The 21,067-nt window shown below is 35.6% G+C and overlaps 1 protein-coding gene across 1 annotated transcript in view; it reads left to right on the forward strand.

Annotated features, from left to right (window-relative positions):
* The window catches only part of UBL3 (ubiquitin like 3), a 66,692-nt gene extending 48,261 nt beyond the window's left edge, over nt 1-18,431 (forward strand). The window contains exons 2-5 of the mRNA XM_054577115.1: nt 3,154-3,262; nt 6,971-7,057; nt 15,274-15,351; nt 15,659-18,431. Coding sequence (XP_054433090.1) covers nt 3,154-3,262; nt 6,971-7,057; nt 15,274-15,351; nt 15,659-15,711 — 327 coding nt within the window. The 3' untranslated portion in view covers nt 15,712-18,431. The remainder of the gene's footprint in view (nt 1-3,153; nt 3,263-6,970; nt 7,058-15,273; nt 15,352-15,658) is intronic.
* The last annotated feature ends 2,636 nt before the right edge of the window (nt 18,432-21,067 follow it).

Raw genomic sequence — 21,067 nt, forward strand, 5'->3', positions numbered from 1 at the left:
CGATTTAAATTTCAGTGCTTCTCTTTCCAGTCTACATTTCCACTTGTATCTTGAAACTAAAGAAACTGAAATATTATATTAGTCAACAAATATTGATTGAACACCTACAATATTCCAGGCATTGTTACAAGCACTGGAAATGTTTTTTAGGCAATGTATTACTTCACTTATCAACTTAATTTTTTATATTTATTACTGTTATTTTAAGTTTTGGACATAAACTTCCTTCCTGAAGCAGCCTGTATCTGTTATTGCCAGTTTAGGTAATTTTAACTATAAGATTGGTAAATTCTTGGATTTATGTATTTATGGGCTTGCTTTTGCATTGTCATATTTCCTTTTTTCCCCATCCACAGAGGTGATTAGGTTTCCTCTAAGTACATTTTAAAATCTTACCCTGTTTTTTGTTCTCATTTTGTAGCCCAAAGCACTTTCAAACTCAGCCACGACTTATAAACTCAAATGTTTTCTGGGGCCAGGCAGGTATCATAGGTACATGAAGCAGAGTAGTGTAAGTAAGTAGGGATTGGAAAGGTCTGTGTCAAACTGAAAAATTCATACCCACCTGTAAAAATTTTAAAAAACATTTTTAACCTATGTCAAACACATCTACAGCCTAAAAGTTTCCAACATTCTGAACATCTAAACAAATTTTGTTAGACCATTGATTTTCAGATATGAAAGGGAAATATCAATGCATTGGTGATGTGACGTGTACCAGTTTTAAAACAGGAAATACCTAGAACTTTGCAGTATGAACCCAAACCTAGTTAGTGTTAACATATTTATTGGGTGAGCTGTATATGTTGTTTTGTTTTAACATATTGTGGACATCTTGTCAAATCATATAAATCTGTATTTCATGTCATTTAACAACTGTGACAATTTCCATTGTAAGGATTTATGATCATTTGTTTTCCATTTCTCTATATTAATGGATATTAGGAAAAATACAAAATGTTCTTTGATGTCACTATTACAGATTCTAAGGATTAAGTCTTTTTTCTTTGTTATTTTTAAATATTATAATTTGAATAAAAACACAATAGAAATTTAAATTTAAAAGATTATTCTAAGAAATAGTAGGTTCATATCATTTATATAACTCTTAGGAAGCTTGAATTTAGTTATATTTCTTTCTGGTTAAACAAATATATTTGGCTGAACTGTTATGGGAGTCATAATTGCCTGGACATTAAGTAGTTTGAACCTTTTAGAAGATGCTGTGTAAGTTCAGAGCATAATATATGTATTAATATTCACACATAAAGAGACAGCTATGAACAGTGAGGTATCTGTTAGAACTAAAGTCCACCTTGTATTGAATAGATAGTTATTGGGTTCCTTGATTTAAGAATCACTCATTACTTGTTTATTACAGGAAAGAAATAAGATGGTTATTCCTTACAGTTTAATCATTTTGGCAAACCACTACTTGAATGTAGTGCAAGTAGAACTTAAAAAGTTTCTGGATCATGTCACTTCACAGCAGTGTAGTTTCATCAGATTGCTTCCTGTATTAAGTTCTTTGGTCTAATTTCATTCTAGTTAAGAAAGAAAGGCAGCAAAAAATTCTTACTGGACATTAGTAGATACTTGGAATATAGATTTCTGTTTTTAACTATAAAAGATTTTTTTTTAATTGAGATAGACTGTGCAGTACCATTAGAATACATTTTCTAATATGGAATCCAGTTTCCTATCTGATATGGAACCCAGTTGCACCCCAATGAACATAGAATTGTCTGCATGTAGCATTTTTCTAAATGAGATATTTTGTGGCTTTCAGCTCATTTTCAAAGTGGTGAAACGCTGGGGAGTGGCGCTGATCCTGGTGGTAGTAGGTAGTAGATCAGTGCTCTTGTGTCCTGATGGTGCTGCATCAGCCATCAATTTATCATTGTAGCCTTTGGCATCTTACAGATTTTCTGGTAATTTTTTTTATAAGAAAAAAATACTGGTAATCGAAGATGAGAGATTGGGTAATGTGGGACCTGGCACAATTCGAACTGGTACAGTGACATTCTTTGTTCTTTATATATAAAAATGCAGGGTATAGTCCCAGGGCTCAGCTCTGGACTGGACCCACCTTTTAGGAGGGTCTTCTTTGCTGTCCTAGAAAGGCCCAAAAGTATAGGAAACCTTGCTTGTATTTCTGTAACTTATAGGGAAATGAATGGGTGTTGTGATTTTAAAAAATAGTAACATTAATTATAGGTAAAAAGAAAAATTAAAAAGTGAACATTTTGGAAAATGTGTTAAGAATGGCATATTAGCAAATACCTATTTAGTGAGAAATGTAAACCCAATGGATCTCAAAAATTTTAATTCTGTTTACACTTTAGGTTTTTCACTGAGAATCTATGTTCTTTGTCATACATAGCTCCTCCTCCCTCTCCCAAGAAAATACATAATCATGCATTTGGGATTAAAATAACTGCTATCATTGATTTCTCTATTAACTATAATAAAGTTCTTTAAAATTATAGTTTCTGATTAATTCGTTTAGGTTTAAATAATTGGAAAGAATAAAAAAGTTTTATATAATTTATTTACTTTATTTTTTCCTAAGAAGTAGATTAACAACTAAATTTTTTTTTCTGTTTAGTGATCTTCAGGGTCACCATTTTTAGTAGTTTTGCAATGGAAAATACACGTTCTGTAGTAACAGTGATAACCTGTAAGATTCCATTTCTGAACATTGTTGGAGTAAAGACGTGATGGATTTTTGGTTTTCCTTTGTTCATTTATTATGGCATATCTATCCGCTCTTCCCTCATACATATTAATAGTAGAAATAATATCATATATCAAATTTCCATTTTCTAAAAATGTTTTACAGCCCTCACTGTTGTGGCTTACTTGGTTTGGTGTCATCCTACAAAGCGAAAGGTTGCTGGTTCAGTTCCCGGTCAGGGCACATGCCTGGGTTGCTGGTTCAGTCCCTGGTCAGGGTGTGTGCCAAGAGGCACAGTCTCTTCTCTCTCTAAAATTAAATAAAATCTTTTAAAAAATTTGTATATAATTTAAGTAAATAAAAATGAGAAAACAGTATTAGTAAGGATTTAGAATGTGATTGAAATGAAAAAGTAAGTCATATTTTACTTTAAAAATTTCCAAGTTTATATTAAAAGCATCATTGTCTTCTTTCAGATCAATTTGCGCCTTATCTTGGTAAGCGGGAAGACAAAAGAGTTCCTGTTTTCTCCTAATGATTCTGCTTCTGACATTGCAAAGCATGTGTATGACAATTGGCCAATGGGTAAGTGGTGTTTTTCTCTTGAGAATGAATAATGTTAATTCTCCGTACTTTTACCTTGTTTCAGAAACATTTTGAGAAAGTTTTAAATATATAAGATATAAAAAAGCCTCACAATTAATTGAGGGTATAAGGCTCAAAGTTAAAGGGGGGCCACTGTATGACCTTCCCTATTTTGCTTGTCAACTACCTCACTGAGAAATGGTAAAGGAACCACTATACCAAGTCCCTGTTTTTGACTTAGCTTGATGTAAATGAAAATTATTTTTTAAAAGTAATGTACAATACAGCTAAGATATACACACTTTCAATTAGTAAACCTATTAATAACAAAAAAAGGAAAGAAAACCACCTTTAACAAATTATATTCTGTTTGGTCTGTTCTTTACAAAAGCTATTTAAAATTGAGTTTGACACAAAGTTAATTTCTAATTCATGTCACTTAATGTGTTCTCTGAACTACTACAAGTCAAGAAGATATAAAACCCATTTGTGCTTTGTATTTTTAATCCAGTGTCCATGACACCAAAATTTTGGGAGGAGTGTGTGTCATTCCTCCCTTCCTCTGGTTATTTTCTGTGTGAGAAGACTGTCTTGCCATCCTAAAGTGAGTCTTTAGCCTGTGTTCTTCCTTTGAACTTTCTTCATGTCATCTTGACCCTTTTATAGCAGGCACCATAGTGATATGACTGTTTCAGTTGATTTCACTTTTACTAGGTAGCGCAATTTGGACTTTAAAGGACAAGACTTGTTTCAATAAAGAACACAGTGTATTAAAAAATGAATCAATTAAATCAGTATCTCTTAACCTTAAATAATATATGGAACTCTGTTAGAGGAAGAAAATTCTTGTAGATTCCCTAGTACTGACTTGACTTATTTTTAGCACAATGTTTATTTTTAAATGTAAAAACATCAAACCAACTTAAAACTCTTTATCCTTATTAACTCATGTACAACTGTAAAACTAAAAAGAGCTACAAGGAAAATCCACACATAACTCTAAAACCAATAATATTAAAATTAACAACAAATTAACTAATCTCTTCCAGGTTATCATTAAAATGAAACAAAATTTAAAAATTCTTAAAAAGGATTTTCAGATCCTAAGAGCATGTTTTTGGTGTTCATAGATCTGAATTTAAGAAAGACTGATTGAGACAGATACTTTCAGATAAACTAGATCTTCCTTCACACTGATAACTACAGGACAAGTCAATGTTAGTCCTAAATCAGAAAGCTACTGAAGCTAAAGGTGATAGGTAGAAAGAAGTTCCAGAAGAGCTGAAGTGGGCTAAACTTGGGGCTCTTGGAATATTGGAATTTCTTCATGGCCAGAGAGGAGAGATAGCTATCAGTATGAAAAGCATTTTTAAAATTGAACACTGATGTTTTGCTAAGTATGACATTACTTTTTGTGATTTTGGAGGGAAGGGGGTGGTAAAGGTAGCTTTTGATATCTATGGATATTGTGGAAAAGATTATACAAGACAAAAATTGAGTAATCCTCAAAAATTTATTTTTGGGGGCAACATTATAACTTGAGGTAAGAGAAATATTTTTACCTTCATAATTGTTTGCATTGGATATTAAAATTAGTTTTAATTCCTTAAAATATCCTGACTAGTGATAAACAAAGGTAAGACTCAAGTGCAGGTCTTTGCCATAAATAATTTCCCAATTGAATGAACTATATACCATTGCTAGGAATTAATTGTATTAATCCTGTGGTACTTATTTCCACAAAAAAAGTTTTTGAACCCAGCCTTTCCTCAATTTGCCAGTTGTACTCTGCAATTTTAAACAATGTAGGGAATAAAAATACATCATTTAATTTTTATTTTACATAAAATATTTAAGTTAAAGATCTAGTTCCACATTGTATCACATAATGCACCAAAGGTCAGCAAATGTAAATATTTATTGGTGCTAATAATAAAAGTGTAGTAAATATTAAATCTTCAAAGAGTACTTTGTACAGTATATTTTTGGAAGGAATTGGTTTTCCTTACAGTTTAGCGGAATATTGCTAATGGGTGGAACAGTGACACATGTAGCTGTTACTGGGTCAGAGGTCCAAAATATAATTCACTGAATGTATGTTCCTGGCAGCAGAAATTGCTCCTTGAGGCCATTGTTTTTCTACAGGCCTCCACGTTTCAAATCCTCTGAAAGAGAAGGGGAGCTCACATATTAAGCCAGTGGTGTATGCAGAAATCAGGACACTGTATAAGATAATTAAATCTGTGTTTTTAAAGTTTATACAGCTCAGAAAATACTTTAAAAGTTTTTAGACTATTTTTCTCTGTGAATTAGATAATCACGGTCATTTGTCTTTATGGAACACTTCTATCTTGACCACAGGTATTCTTTTAAACAGTAATTTTTGGTGTGATGAGTTCAGAGTAAGCCATACAAAACTGTTCAAGGCCCATTTGACGTTTCTTCTAGAAGAGTGATCTGGGAGCGCTAGAGTCAGAAGGAAGGAAGGCATGCCGCAGAGGAGGAAGAGGGACAGGAGAAAAGGCACGAGGGGCCTCGGTGGGGGGAGGGAAAAAGGAGGGGGGAGAAATGACTTGAGATTTATTTCCCCACTACACCTTTCTGCTGAGCTGAGTCACTGGAAAGCACTGGTTTTATCAAATTCATATTCATCATTTTAAACACTAAAAAAAAAAAAAAAAAAGGCAAAAGGAAAGTGTTCCACTTACCCCCTTTTTCTTCTGTCACTTCCTCTTCTGGATATTTTAAACTAGTTTTGTGTTAATAGTTATCCCCTGATAATAGGAGCTTCTATAGGAAATAAACACATCATACTAGAATTGCTGAGAAAGATAATGATGGAATTCTCAAATCTCAATCAAAATCAAAGCTTAAATTACTATATCCCCAAGCTAGTCAAGAATTACTAACGCCACACCCAGTGTCCTCACACCATTATTTTAACAGAGCGATGTATGTATGATAAGCTACATGCTAATGTGAACTATTCCATTACTCACCTCGCCCACTAGTTTATCTTTTGATTTTCTTTGTGTATTTTGTTAGGTTCCACAGTATTTTTTTGTTAGCTGCTGAGTATTTTGGGTAAAGTGAATTAAAGTTGTATCTTCTGTAATGTTTACCAAATGACTTCAAAAAGATAATAAAGCAATAAATCACCATTGTCCAAAAGTATACAAATTTGTTTTATTATTCTCTTTAAAAATTTTTTGTTCTCCACAGTTTTGAGGTATAATTTTTTTTTGTTATTCTCTATATCAATATGTTAATTATTGTTAAAATCTTTGTTAAACATATTGTTTCTAGCCTCCGACATACTTAACAGGTATAAATATCGGAATATTATATTCTCTGTTAATTATTCGTAATTAAAATTAACTTCCAAATGACATTTCTCTTTACCTAGGATTAGATTTTTCATAGCTCATTTGATTTAATTTTTAAGCTTCAGGACTCTATTTTGGCACATTTAGTGTTCTTAAAAAGCAAAAACTAGTCTTTCTGCAGCTCCTATTTTTAAGGAGAAGAGCTAGCACGAACCGAGACTGCAGTGGTAGTGTGAGGAGTGCCTGTTTTACTTAAGTGGAAGGTCCAAGTGTCGTCTTTGATGATGTGCTCTATCTGATTTGGATCAGAAGTTTAGAACAATGCAGTAATACCTTAATTTTGTGTTGAAACACACCTAACAAGTTCACTGGTTCTTTTCAGACTGGGAAGAAGAACAGGTCAGCAGCCCAAATATTCTACGACTTATTTATCAAGGACGATTTCTACATGGAAATGTCACACTAGGAGGTAATAGTTACCTTTGTAATGGGATTTAATGTCTCTCTCATGGCAACATGATCCATTTGTTTGTTTAATGCTAATGTCTCATTTTACTAAAAAATTATAACCTCAAACTCAGTCTGAGTTCTGCCTATTATTTGATGTCCACTTCTTCTACTTGTGGATAATATAATTTATATGTAATATTTAAAGTTAAAGCCAGATACACAAACTAGGGAAGATGTATGATAATTGGTTTTCAAATATAATGATGAAGCAGTGTTTTCAGTTTGACTTTAACTGATGTTTAATAGCCAGTCATGCAAGAATAAAGAGTTACAGTAAAGAGACAGTATCGTATAGTGACTGAGAGATTTTAGAGCCAGACTACGCAAGTTGCACCCTGGCTTCACTGCTTACTGGCTCTGTAACCTTGGGCAAGTGGCTAACTGCTTTGTGTCCTAGTTTCTTCATAATAAAAGGAATAGTCATTGTGCCTGCCTCCAAGGTGGGGACGGTTAAAGCAGTTTATACACTCAAAGCAGTAAGAACAGTGCTTGGCATACAGTGAGCACTTGTTAGCTATAATTGCTTTTTACCTGTGATTGGGGAAACGTAGCTCAATGGTGCCCCCTTATGGGTACATTTTCTACTATCTGCAAGGTTGGTTTTGTTTCAAAAATATTTTGATAATTAGAAATTTGTAGGCAAATGAATGATTTATTTTACTATATCTTTGTTTAAATATAGTCTGACTTTTTTTCTCTAAACCCAACATGAAATGTTTAATTTGGTTTTCCTTAAAGTTAGAGTATTTTCATTCATTCATTGAGCATATACTTCCTTCTGTCCCAGTACTGTGCTAAACAACGGGAGATACAGGATTAACAAGATTGAATCTCTTCTTTCAAGGTGCTTTAATATGATATGGAAACAGACCAAATCCACTGTGTGGTCAGGGCTGGGGTAGATGAGTGCAAGTGATGATTATTACAATGTCGAGTAGGTAGAACTTTTCAGGATATAATCTCACACATAGCCAAGGTCCTTTGTTCTTGAATGTAGATAATGAAGGAGACAACACACAAGCTCATAGCAACTACCTTCAAAGATTCTAACGGCTAGTATGGAGAAGGCTTAGGCCTGTGACTTGCTCTATAATGCTGTTAATTAGAGGTAGGACCAACAGCTGGAAGTCAACGGCAGACACATTTCTATTCACTACTAGAAAGACTATTTGAACAGGGTGAGCTGCCCAAATAAAGAATGGACCTCCGTGGGAGTGAGATCCTTGTTATTGGTGATGTTCAAGCAGTGGGTGAATACAAAGTGGGGATACAGCCATGGATAAAGATCAGCCATTGTGTGGATGTTCAACCAGGAGACCCGGGCGTTCACTGCCATTCTTGAGATTTGGTGGTTTAGTAAGTTTTTGGTTAAAAATTTCTTAAAACATAACCGTTTGAATCTCCTTTTTTGATCTTGGTTACAAAGAATGTCAACCTACTAAAGAAGAGGTATGATAACAGCCTTACCAACAGGAAGATAAAAATCAGCTACAGGATTGATGTTCATATATTCCGGATCAGTGTTTCCCAAAATATGGGTGAGACAGTGAGCATGAGAGTCACTTGGATACTCATTTTAACAAGCCGACTTCTGCATGCCCTCTCTCCCCGTCCCCGTCTCCCAGTCGTCTACCAAACTGAAATCCTGGGTGATGTTTCTATGAAGGTGGAAAACCTCTGTTCTGGATATTGTGTAGTGTCATAGCAAAAGCAGAAGCGTCCTCAGTGAAGGAAAGTGGAAGCATTTCAGATCTTTGTACGCTCTTCCTTCAGCTTCTTTGATGCAGTTGGTATTGGTGTCTACAATTTCTAGTTAAAATTCAAATGGAGAAGGAAAATCATAGCCCTCATCAATCCAAATTTTAGCTTCAAATGGCCAGCCACTCAGCAGCTTTCCAGGCATGTCCAAAATTTGCCTAAATGGTCATTTCAGTTCTCTGCCTGTGTTCTGAGATCCATTTTCCTTGCTGTCTGAGGACATCGATGTTAATGATGAGCACGGCTAACATTTACCGAATGCTGTCTTTGTGCCAAGCCCTGAACTAAACACTTCCCTTGGATTGTTTTGTTTAATCGCTAGAACTGTTAAGGGGCCAGTGATAGAATTACTATCTCCAATTTAGGTGAGGGAAACGGAGGCTTCCTAGGGAGGGGTCAGTAACTCCCCACTCCTTTCACAGTTGGTGAGTAGCAGAGGTGTGATTTGAACTTGGGTCTGGCTGACTGGAGTCAACAACATGGTGTGACAGAGATGCCCAGCGGGACACGTGTCCATTTTAAATTCGGTCAGCATTTCCTGTTACATTCAGTGAAATTTTTAATAACATAAAGTCTTACTGGCATTTTAATGTTAAGTCTGGCCTAAGAGATTACCTGAAAAGGTCCTCCTCTTTTTCCATCATCGCGTTTATGGGCCATTGTGCTTCATTTGAAATTCAGAAGTTAAGAGAATAGACCAAATATTGGGTGGCTGATTTTAAATAAAATGGAAACTCACCTTGAATACATGCAGTATTAATAATATTGAAGATAATCAGCATTTTTTTTTTTTTTTGTTAATCCACATGTTGACCATCATCCAGCAGAGTGAGATTTAAAAGGCAAGTAGCAGAAGGATCATTCTTGCTAAGTAATTGTTGTAAGCCTGCCTCCAGATGGTAACTGGTGAAAAGCAAGTACTTGGGGATGTCAGAACTCAAAGGTCACAACAGTGGAAATAACTCTTGAAGTTAGATATGTCAGACCTTCTAATTATATACACAGAATAATAAAGGAATTTACCATGAAACTTGTTGGTGTTGGCTTAAGTGGCTCATGGATTCATGGTTTTTATATTAATCTCTATATGTCTGAAATATTTCATATTCCTAAATCTTTGTTATTTATGAATGAGAACCTTTTAAAGACTTGATTAGAAAATAATGATTATTAATAATGTCAAGAGAGTGATTCTTTTAAAGTAACATTTTAAAGAAATTATTTTGTAATAGAAGAATACATGGTTGAGATTAAATGTTCACAATTAAATTTGTCATTTTTTTCTGTTTTTACATTGTAGTGGCCTGTTTGGTGCAGTAATTTTATTAAGTGACTGGCATATAATTAGATTTAGAAACAGCTATCTCTTAATCTAAACATCTTCCCATGTCTAGGAAAAGTAGTCTTTAAAAGGATTTTTTTCTCATTCTAGTTTATAAAGCTTTTTTAGTTAAAGTATAGTTGAAATTCAGTATATTCCATTAGTTTCAGTTGTACAACATACTGATTTGACATTTTTATACCTTATGAAGTGATCACCATGAAAAGCCTATAAGCATCTTACACCACACAAAGTTACTGTTATGCTATTGACTATATTCCCTGTGCTGTACATTATGTCCCCCGACTTATTTGTTATAACTATAACTATAAATTTGTACCTCTTAATTGCCTTCACCTTTTTGCCCCCATCACCCAATTCTCTGGCAACCATCAGTGTGTTCTCTGTATCTATGAGTCTGTTTTGTTTTGTTTGTTCATTTGTTTTAATTTTTTAGATTCCACATATAAGTGAAATGAAACAGTATTTGTCTTACTATGACTTATTTCACTTAGCATAATAATTCTCTCTAGGTTCATCCTTGTTGTAAATGGCAAGATGTCATTCTTTGTTATGGCTGAATAATGTTACATTGTATATATGTACCACATCTTTATCCTCTCATCTATGGTTCGGCACCTTGGTTGCTTCCATATCATGTTTATTGTAAATAATGCTTCAGTGAAATTAGATGTGCATATATCTTTTCAAATTAGCGTTTTCATTTTCTTTGGAAAAACACCTAGAAATGAAATTGCTGAATTGGCTGGTAGTTCTATTTTTTAGTTTTATTAAACCTCTATACTATTTTCCATAGTGGCTGTACCAACTTACAGTCCCACCAACAGTGCATGAGGGTTCCCTTTTACCTACATCTCACCAACACTTGTTTTTTCTGGTCTTTTTGATGACAGCCATTCTGACAGGTGTAAGGTCATATCTCATTATGGTTTTTACTTGCATTTCCCTGATTGCTAGTGATGTTGAGCATCTTTTCATGTGTCTGTTCACCATCTATATGTCTTTTTCAGGAAAATGTCTGTTCAGGCTTCCTGTCCATTTTTTAAATTGGGTTATTTGCGGTTTTTGATGCTGAGTTTTATATATTTTTGGATATTAACCCATTATCAGTTGTATTATTTGCAAATATCGTCTCCCATTCAGTAGGTTCCATTTTCCTTTTGTCGATGGTTCCCTTTGCTATGCAAAATATGTTTAATGTAGTCCCATTTATTTATTTTTTATTTTATTGCCTGTGCCTGAGGAAACACATCTGAAAATATATTCCTACGACTGATGTCAAAGAGTTTACTGCCTGTGTTTTCTTCTAGGAGTTTTTACGGTTTCAAGTGTTAAATCAAGCCTTAAATTTATTTTGCATTTATTTTTGTATATTGTATAACAAAGTAGTCTAGTTTTGCTTGTAGCTACATAGTTTTCCCAACATCATGTATTGAAGACTTTCCCCTATTGTATATTCTTGCCTCCTTTTGTTGTAAATTTAAGTGATTATGTAAGTGTGGGTTTATTTCCAGACTCTTTATTCTGTTCCATTGACATATGTGTCTGTTTTTAAACCAGAACCATAATGTTTAGATTTACTATAGCTGTGTAGTATAGTTTGAAATCAGGGAGAATGAGGTCTCCAGCTTTAATTTCATTTACTTCTGCTCTGGTCTTTATGAATTCTTTGCTTCCTCTAACTTTAGGCTTTGTTGCTTCTTTTTCTACTTCCTTTAGGTATAAGATTAGATTGAGACTTCCCTTGTTTCTTGAGGTAGGCCTATATTGCTATAAACTTCCCCCTTAGAATGGCTTTTGCTGTGACCCATAGATTTTGTAATATTTCCATTGTCATTTGTCTCAAGGTATTTTTTGATTTCCTCTTTGATTTCTTCATTGATCCATTGGTTGTTTGGTAGCATGTTTCTCAGCCTCCACATGTATTCTTTTCGGTTTTCCTCTTATAATTAATTTCTAGTTTCATATCATTGTGGTTAGAAAAGATGCTTGCTGTGGTTTCAGTCTTTTTAAATGTATTGATTTGTTTCATGGGCTTACATGTGATCTATCCTGGAGAGTGTTCACGTACACTTAAAAATAATGTGCATTCTACTCTTTTGGGATGGAACATTCCATACATATCTCTTAAGTCCATTTAGTCTAATATGTCACTTGAGGCCAATGTTTCCATGTTGATTTTGTCTGAATGATCTATCCGTTGATTAAAGTGGGTGTTTCAGCTTCCTGCTGTTACTGTATTACTGTCAATCTCTCCCTTTACGTCTGTTAATATTTATTGTATGTATTTAGGTGCTCCTGTGTTAGGTGCATAGATGTTTAAAATTGCTATGTCCTCTGGTTGGATTCATCCCTTTATTATCGTGTCATACCCTTATGTTTTGTTACAGTGTTGGTTTTAAAGCCTATTTGGTCTAAGTAAAGCCACTCCAGCTTTTTTTTTTTTTTAAATTTCCTTTGGCATAGAATATCTTTTTCCATACCCTTTCAGTCTGTGTGTGTCTTTAGATCTAAAGTGAGTCTCATAGGCAGCATGTGTGTGCATCTTTTTTTTTCCTTATCCATTAACCTACCCTATGTCTTTTGAATGGAGCACTTAGTCCATTTACACTTAGAGTAATTATTGATAAGTATGTACTTATTGCCATTTTAATTGTTTTCATACTTGCTTTAGAAGTAGTTGGTCTACTACCTTTATTACATGTTTGCCTTTACTAATGAGATTTTCTTTTCTTTCATATATTTTCTTATTTCTAGTTCTGGCCTTTTCAGCTTAAAGAATTCCCTTTAACATTTCTTGTAATGCCATTTTAGTGGTGATAAACTCCCTTTAGCTTTTGCTTATCTGAGATACTCCCCTTCAGTTATGAATGCTAACCTTGCCTAGTGGAGTATTCTTGGTTGTAGGTTTTCCCCTCTCATCACATTAAATATATTCGGACCATTCTGTTCTGGCCAGCAAGGTTTCTGTTGAAAAATTAGCTGACTATCTTATGGGAGCTCCCTTATAGGTAACTTTCTCTTGCAGCTTTTAACAGTCTCTGTTTATATTTAACTTTTAACCTTTTAATTATGATGTGTCTTGGTGTGGGTCTCTTTGGGTTCATCTTGTTTTAAACTTTCTGCTTCTTAGAACGCTGCTTTCTAGACTTGAATGTCTATTTCTTTCACCAGGTTAGGGAAGTTTTCAGTCATTCTTTCTGCAATAGGTTTTCTGTCCTTTTCTGTCTCTCTTCACCTTCTGAGACCCCTATGGGTGCAAATGTTAATATGCTTCATGTTGTTCCAGAGGTCCCTTATACTATCTTCATCCTTTTAAATCTTTTTCTTTTTGATCTTCCAATTGGGTGATTTCCACTATCCTGTCTTCCTGATTAGGGATCCATTCTGCATCATTGAATCTGCTGCTGATTCCCTCTTAGTGTATTTTTCATTTCATTTGTTATATTCATCAGTTTTGATAGGTTCTTTTTACAATTTTTAACTCTGTGTTGAAGTACTCTACTTGTTTGAAGAGCTTGAGGAGCATCTTTATGACTATTACTTTGAACTCTTTATCTAGCTTACCTCTGTTTTGTTTAGTTCTTTTTCTTTTTCTTTGGAATACATTCTTCTGTCTCTTCATTCTGTCTGTTTCTATACATGAAGTAGATAAGCTGCATATCCTGGTCTTGAAAAAGTGGCCTGAGAAAGTGTCCCGTGGGGCCCATGGGTGGAATCTCACCTTGTCACCATAGCCAGTTGCTCCAGGAGCGTTCCCTGTGTGGACTAATATGGCCTCTGGTTGTGGTTGGACCACAGCTACTAAGGACACTCAGGCAGGTGAGGCCGGTCCCTGGCTCTGCTGGCTGTGAGGCCTGGCCACAACTGTTGTGGGCATACTGGTGTGCAGGGCAGCTCTTTGGTGTGACTGAGTGCAAAGCCCTGCCTCAGCTGTCGCAGACACACTGCAGTATGGTGGTGCCAACCAAGGCTGCCCACTGCTGTGGCAGGACAGGAGCCCCTTTGCGGGGTGGGCAGCTGGGTGGAGTCCTCAGAGAAACACCAGAGTGGTATGAACATTGTTAGCAAGGTCAATGGAGAGTGTCAGAAATGGCACCTGCCAGCATCAGACAGGTTAGGTGGAAGGAGAGTAAAAAGGTTGGGGGAGGATGGCACCCACCAGTAATTCTGATTCTGGAAATTCAAAGTTTCAACAGATCCCTGTCCACCTTCACGTCTGACCAGGTGCTTTTCAAATTGCTACCTCTGCACTGGTTTTCTACAGCCCTTTGGTTCTCCAAGGCATAAGCCCTGCTGGTTTTTAAAGCTGTATGTTATGGGGGAATCTCTTATCGGTGCGAGTCCTCCAGGCTGGGGCTCAGACTCCTCACTCTTCAGGGAGGGGCCTCTGCAGTTGTGATATCTCTCCCGCTTGTCGGTCATTGCACAGGAGGTGGGGGGTAGGGTGGGTCCTGAGTAGACTGAGTCTCTGCCTCTCCTACCTGTCTCAGTGTGGCCTTTTCTTTATATCTATAGTTGTAGAAACCCGTTCTTCAGATAATTCTTAGAGATAGTTGTTCTATATGTAGTTGTAGTTTTGGTGTCAGTGAGAGGAGGTTAGCTCAGGATCTCCCCTCTCTGTCCTCTTGTACCTGGAGCCAGGAGCCTTGCTCTTGAATGCCAACTTGGCTTGTCCGTGAAATATCATTTCTTGTGGGTGGTGCACTGTCCCTGTAACAAATGTAACTCCAGATCACCAAGTCACTTCCCACCCCAAAACAATTTTTTAAATTCCTTCTCTTTTCTATAGGTTATCTCCAATATTAACCAGTTATGTGTTTTCTCTTGTCCCTTCCTTCAACAATATGGTATGTGTGTCAAGCTAATGCCATGGCTGAATTTCTGAATTTTAAAAATTGTTTCCGATAATATTAACCTAATTCCATTTTTTTAAAAGATGCTCTATCCAGGAAGCAGTTCAATCTGTTGAGGAAGTCATACAAAAAACAATCAGTCTTTTAAATGGTTTCAGTTCTGGTTAATGATTTCAATAGCTTGATGTATATGTAACAAATTGTTTTCTTTTTACACAGCATTAAAACTTCCTTTTGGTAAAACAACAGTGATGCACTTGGTGGCCAGAGAGACATTGCCAGAGCCAAACTCTCAAGGTAAGCCAGGCCCTGGGGCAGCACCCCTCTTGAGCCTCAGAGACAAGCATTCAAATATGGCTCTTTTTCTTGGACAAGAATTCTTAGGGAAAGGAAGTTTTTTCATATTTTATGAATAGGCGTTGTTAAGCAAATAACCAGACATTTTGGAAACAGACTAAAATTAAAAGCATTTATTTAGCTTTTTAATTGAAAAAAAATGCAAACATTAAAAAAAACCTCTCTGTTATTAAGCTTGGGTGCTCCCCTTCCCCCCACCTCCAATTGGAGCATTATTATAAATAAAGCTTTTCTTCATTTTCTCTAGGTCAGAGGAATCGTGAGAAGACTGGAGAGAGTAATTGTTGTGTAATCCTGTAAACACTGTCAGCTAAGTGTGATGTGATGTCGTCCTTGTCTTTCATGCTGCTGGGACAGAAGAGACCCAACATTGCTTCAGAAACCCTTAGAAAGTCTGCCTGTAAAGCCATGGAACTGAATGCTCACATGAACACTGTTCGTCTTCTCTCATGAAATTCAAAAGAACCAAGGACACTTTCACTATGATTTTTATTATTAATATTTTTGTTTCTGTTGAGCAGTTTTAAAATATTGGGTTTTGAATGCAGTCAATCTCCAGGGAAAAAGTTAACAAGTCACCTTTCATAGCAGAAACCATTTTGCTACCACAAAAATTTTACCACCAGAACTAACAAATCAAGTGTTCCAAATATAGTCTGCACTAAAAAAGTTTGACGTTTTTTTCATCAGCAGAATTTATAGCATACTTTATGGCACCTAGAAATACTCATGCACAATTCCACACTGAACAACACTCAGCAATTAATGACGTTAATAACTGGGCCAACTGGAGAGGGGAAAAAAATGGAAAAGAAACCAAAATGTTGGGTGATTTCTACCCAAGTCCCTGTGGTGGCTGCACTGGCACAGATCCTAAACTGAGTGTGACGGTCTTCACTGCAACAGTGAAGAAACAAATGTGCCTGTTTGAAGCACTCAGTGGAGAGCTGATGAGCGAATTGTTTTCCTTTAACGCATGCACTCTTCAGTCATAAGTAACCGAGTGCTTGTTCACACAGCACAAAACGGGTGAATGCGTTTTCCTAGCCTTAATGTGGGGGGTGGGGGGGCGGGGGGTAGTAAGTTCCAGTCATTCATAGACTTTCATAGTTGGGCAGAATTATTAGAAAACCTCATTTACTGTTCAATTTTATGTATTTGAATATCAGTAGACTGAATTTTTCCATAATTTTTGCTCATCTGTAATTGTGTCCAGTGTCACACTTACTCATTAGAGAGTTCAGATGAATTCTTACAATTAAAAAATTCTCCATAATTCTCCATAACTGACTTGTTTCTTTATATAGTTTGCATTTGATATTAGTGCTTGCAATTAAAATCAGTTCTTTTGTTTTAAATCAATAATTTAAAAAATTGATATGCTAAAAACAATTTGCACAGTACTAAAGCATGAGCTAGTTTCATCTAAACCTGTAAAAATATAAAAGATTTTATATTTTTTTCACTGGGAAGAAATTCTTCCTGGATGAAATTACAAATATGTGTAGAATATATTTAATAAAAAACTTATAAAATACCTAACTATAGAACTTAAATATAGATTGGCGTGTAGTATATAGAACAATATTCCATATAAATAACTTTAGCCTTTATAAAAATGAAGTTGCAGGCTGACATGTTCTGTACTTTTAAGCGTCCACGGTCCTTACAAATATTGTGTAAAAGGTTTCAGATGGTCAGCTTTGTTTAAAGGTAAGCAGGTTATTTTATTCATTGTTAATGCATTGATAAAAAGGCTTTATATGCAGTAGATCTACAAAAATATTGTTCATACTGACAATTAAATTTGTATAGAGCAGAGTTTTAAAAATGAATGTAAATAGCACTAAACATTTCCTTTCTGCAAGCTGTACTTATAGATTTTTTTCTCTGTAAACTAAAAATATATCGTAGTGCATTTTGTTCATTATTTTAAAGGTCTTGATTAGGTCGATAATTGTTTAAGCACTGTCTCATTCATGTTACAGTTTTCTACTTTTATTTCTTAATCTTTAAAAGTTTGTTTAATATTCTCTTGTTTTGGGAGTTATTTACAATGTATCTTTGATATTTAACCTGGTTAATTTGTGTACAGTCAAAACAATGGATAGAATTATGTAGTCTCTGTTATCACTAAAATGTTATATTCAAAAGATGTTAAATATTTATATGCCTTGTTGACTAGCTCAAATGTGAGTTCTGTTATTGTTGACTAAAGAAGAATCTGGTAGTTACTTAATTGGGCAATTAAGTCATTTATAGCTCTGTTCTTCTTTTGTAAAACAAACTACTGGTAATTATTTTTAATAACTATTTTAATTCTACTTACTCTTCTGTTTTCCATAGTTAAAGACTATCAGGTAATTGTGATTGAATTTTTATGATGGTTAAAAATACTCTCTACTGGTTTTCAAAATATTTTTCTGTATGTTTCCACATTATACATTACCCTTTCACAAGACCTCAATTTAGAGTTTGCAGAATGGATAAACTTGTTTATTCATAGAGAAAGAATTATGTCACTTAATATTTAATATCATTGTGCAGAATAAAAAAAAACAGTAAAATTCTATACTGAAAACACCAAAAATTTAGATGCCTTAATAGTGTATTTGTGAAAATACTCAATTATCTCTCTAAAATAGTTCCTTGGACTGCCTCATGGCTGAAATATGACTAGTCATAGCCAAGGCTACCACTGAAGGTCCCTCTGCCAAAATGACAGCTTACTTACCAAAAGGTGGAAGCTGCATAAGACCCAGTGTCGTAAATAAAGCCTGACTTGTGGGCCTCTGACTCTGTCCAGCGCGTGGTATCTAATGCACCCCTTTTACCTAAATTATGCAAGACTTCATGTGTCCTGCACAAGGCAAAGCTTTCCTTCTGTATTAAATTCTCAGCATGTCTCCTTGACCTGAGCTGTTTGTTTTCTCTTCTAGGTAAGTTGTATCTTATCCTGTCATGAAAAGTACAGTATCTCACATCGTCATTCACATTAAATGAGGTTTTCTCATAACAAACATATTCTTAGTTTTATGTCATCTTGACCTTTGTTACAGTAATTTCTATTAGCTGATTGTGGTAAACAATGTTTAATGTGAAAAGAAATTAAAACTTTATTCATCTGTTGTAGAATACTTCCCTTTTTAAAAAATGATTTCTAATTATAATTTTGGTGTATTTTCCTATTCTTTACCTCTCTACTGTTTTTTTCCTTTAATTTCTTTTATTACATTCCTCAGTAATACCAGTACTGTGTGTGCCAGCCTTTATGCTAGGAAGAGAAGGGATCAACCAAAACTTAGTGTGCCTCCATTCCACCCTTATTGGTAACTCACAGGCATGTCTTCAGTTTTTCCACTAACATTTCCATAATACTATTTCGTGTTAGTGATTGGGTGAGACGAGGGCTTGAGAGAAGAGTGTAAAACTTAGATTGATGGTGGAAACACAAGTGCTTTTTATCTAAGGCTTATTTTTAAGGTCTTCCCGCTTCTTGTTTCCTTCTAAAAGCCTTTGAACATAGCATCACCCACATACCTTCTGACACTTTTATAAGCTATATTTGTAAAGTCTGGAGTACACATTGATGCCTAGTGCTTAATTTCCAACAGAAAGCCTTTGACAGGTTTGCCAGTTTGTGAAATGAGTCCTTGGGCAAATCAGTGCTCTACATATTTATTTTAAAATAACCCTTCAACCCTACAAAAATAGGTAAAGATAAGTTGTATCTTATTCTGTCATCCAGGCCCACTTTTCTGGCCAAGGTGAAGTGGGCTTCTGGGACATGGACAGTAGGAGACTGGCTGTGACCCTCCGCCACTTATCTCCTCTGGCCACTTAGTGCCCTTTCTTCAGAAGACTGTACCATATATGAAGCTCTTTTACAGACATGGTAGGAGGGAGGCGACTTCTAAAAGAGTTCATGGGCAAAGTTAAGTGAGAAACATCTAAGGTCATTTTGTGGTCTTTGATCTCAAAATGTTCTATCATATTTTTTATGTTCCACCTTTTTTTCAAAATGACAACTTTAAAGAAGAAATACAGAGTAGACACAGTAAATCAACACTTGGGGAAAGGGAATGTCAGTGTTTCCTACAATTAAACCAATACAGAGGAGTAGGGTAAGCAAACATAAATTTCTGAAGATGAGTTAGGAAGGGATTTGTTCCAATGGTCTCATGCAGAGACTCTAGTTTCAGAGTGTAGCTGTCAGCATTCAATCATCATTTAGTGTCTGATTTTTAATTTCTGCACATTCTGGAGCCTTAAAAAGAAACTACCATGTACTGAGAGAAACTTCACTCCATTTAAACAACATGAAGAGGGAACAGACTCCAGAAGGCAGTAGTGACTGACCATCAGCGGGCAAGAACCTCCAGGTTCTGGTTGGTACTGCATTTGTGCAGACAGTCCGTGTGGTCATCAAATGTGGAGATCAATTCAGTCTCCAGTGGTCTGACTTCACAAGTTTCTCCAGCATTCTGGAGCCTGGCTTCCCTCGCATTCTCCTTATCTGATTGGGTTGGGGGAGTGGGGAGCTTCTACTGGGGGCATGCTTTCCTGAGTTCCACTAATTTATCTGCCGTTTTTTCCCCACCATCGTTTCTCAGAAGCTTTTTTAAAAAATAGGATTATTTGAACAGTCTGTTTTGACTGACAGTCATTTGGTCCTTGAATTTCAGAATCCCACAAGAATAGCTGGGCTTGGGAGTCAGGCCTGGTTTCAAGCTGGGTGATTTGAAAAATTACTTAATCTTTGAAGTTTATTTTTTTACATAAAATATGAGTAATACCTACTTTTGTAGGGTTGAAGGGTTATTTTAAAATAAATATGTAGAGCACTGATTTGCCCAAGGACTCATTTCACAAACTGGCAAACCTGTCAAAGGCTTTCTGTTGGAAATTAAGCACTAGGCATCAATGTGTACTCCAGACTTTACAAATATAGCTTATAAAAGTGTCAGAAGATATGTGGGTGATGCTATGTTCAAAGGCTTTTAGAAGGAAACAAGAAGCGGGAAGACCTTAAAAATAAGCCTTAGATAAAAAGAAAAATAGAGGACTCAGTAATACACCACTGAGACTGCTTCAGATACAGATTATAGACAGGTTAAAAAGCTTGGACAATAAACAGAGAATTGGACATGTTAACATGAACATAACTCGGTCAACATCTAAGACAATTTATTGACCAAGATAGAAAGATAAGAACTATGCATCGTTCAAATGAGGTCTGATCAGAGTGGGGAAGCAGCACTAGGGCAGGAAAAATCCACGTGGAGCTTCGTAGGCCTGAGAGCTGATGTGGGTGAGGAGAAGCTGAATTGTGATTGATAACAGAGACAAAAATGTCATGGCATACTACTGCATGTTTCCTCAGATTCAGGCATCCGTTTCTGAATTACCTGAACAAAGCCCTGAGACAGGTGTAATGATGAAATGTCTTACTTGCTGAGAGAACCATTTACCCTTGACTTGCTGATTATGCCACCCCATAGGTTAACAGAAGTAATGGAACTGCTGCACCTGGGTTAATTTGCTCTCAGAGAGAATGAATGATTCCAGTGGAAATGTTAGGAGTCTGCAGAGGAAACAGTTGTGACCTCTTAGATCTACATGATGACACAACTGATGAAGGTCTACCCTGGCGATT

Source organism: Pteronotus mesoamericanus, unplaced genomic scaffold (genome assembly GCF_021234165.1).
Source record: "Pteronotus mesoamericanus isolate MK-2021 breed Mesoamerican mustached bat unplaced genomic scaffold, CSHL_Meso_final contig_41, whole genome shotgun sequence".
Lineage (NCBI taxonomy): Eukaryota > Metazoa > Chordata > Mammalia > Chiroptera > Mormoopidae > Pteronotus > Pteronotus mesoamericanus.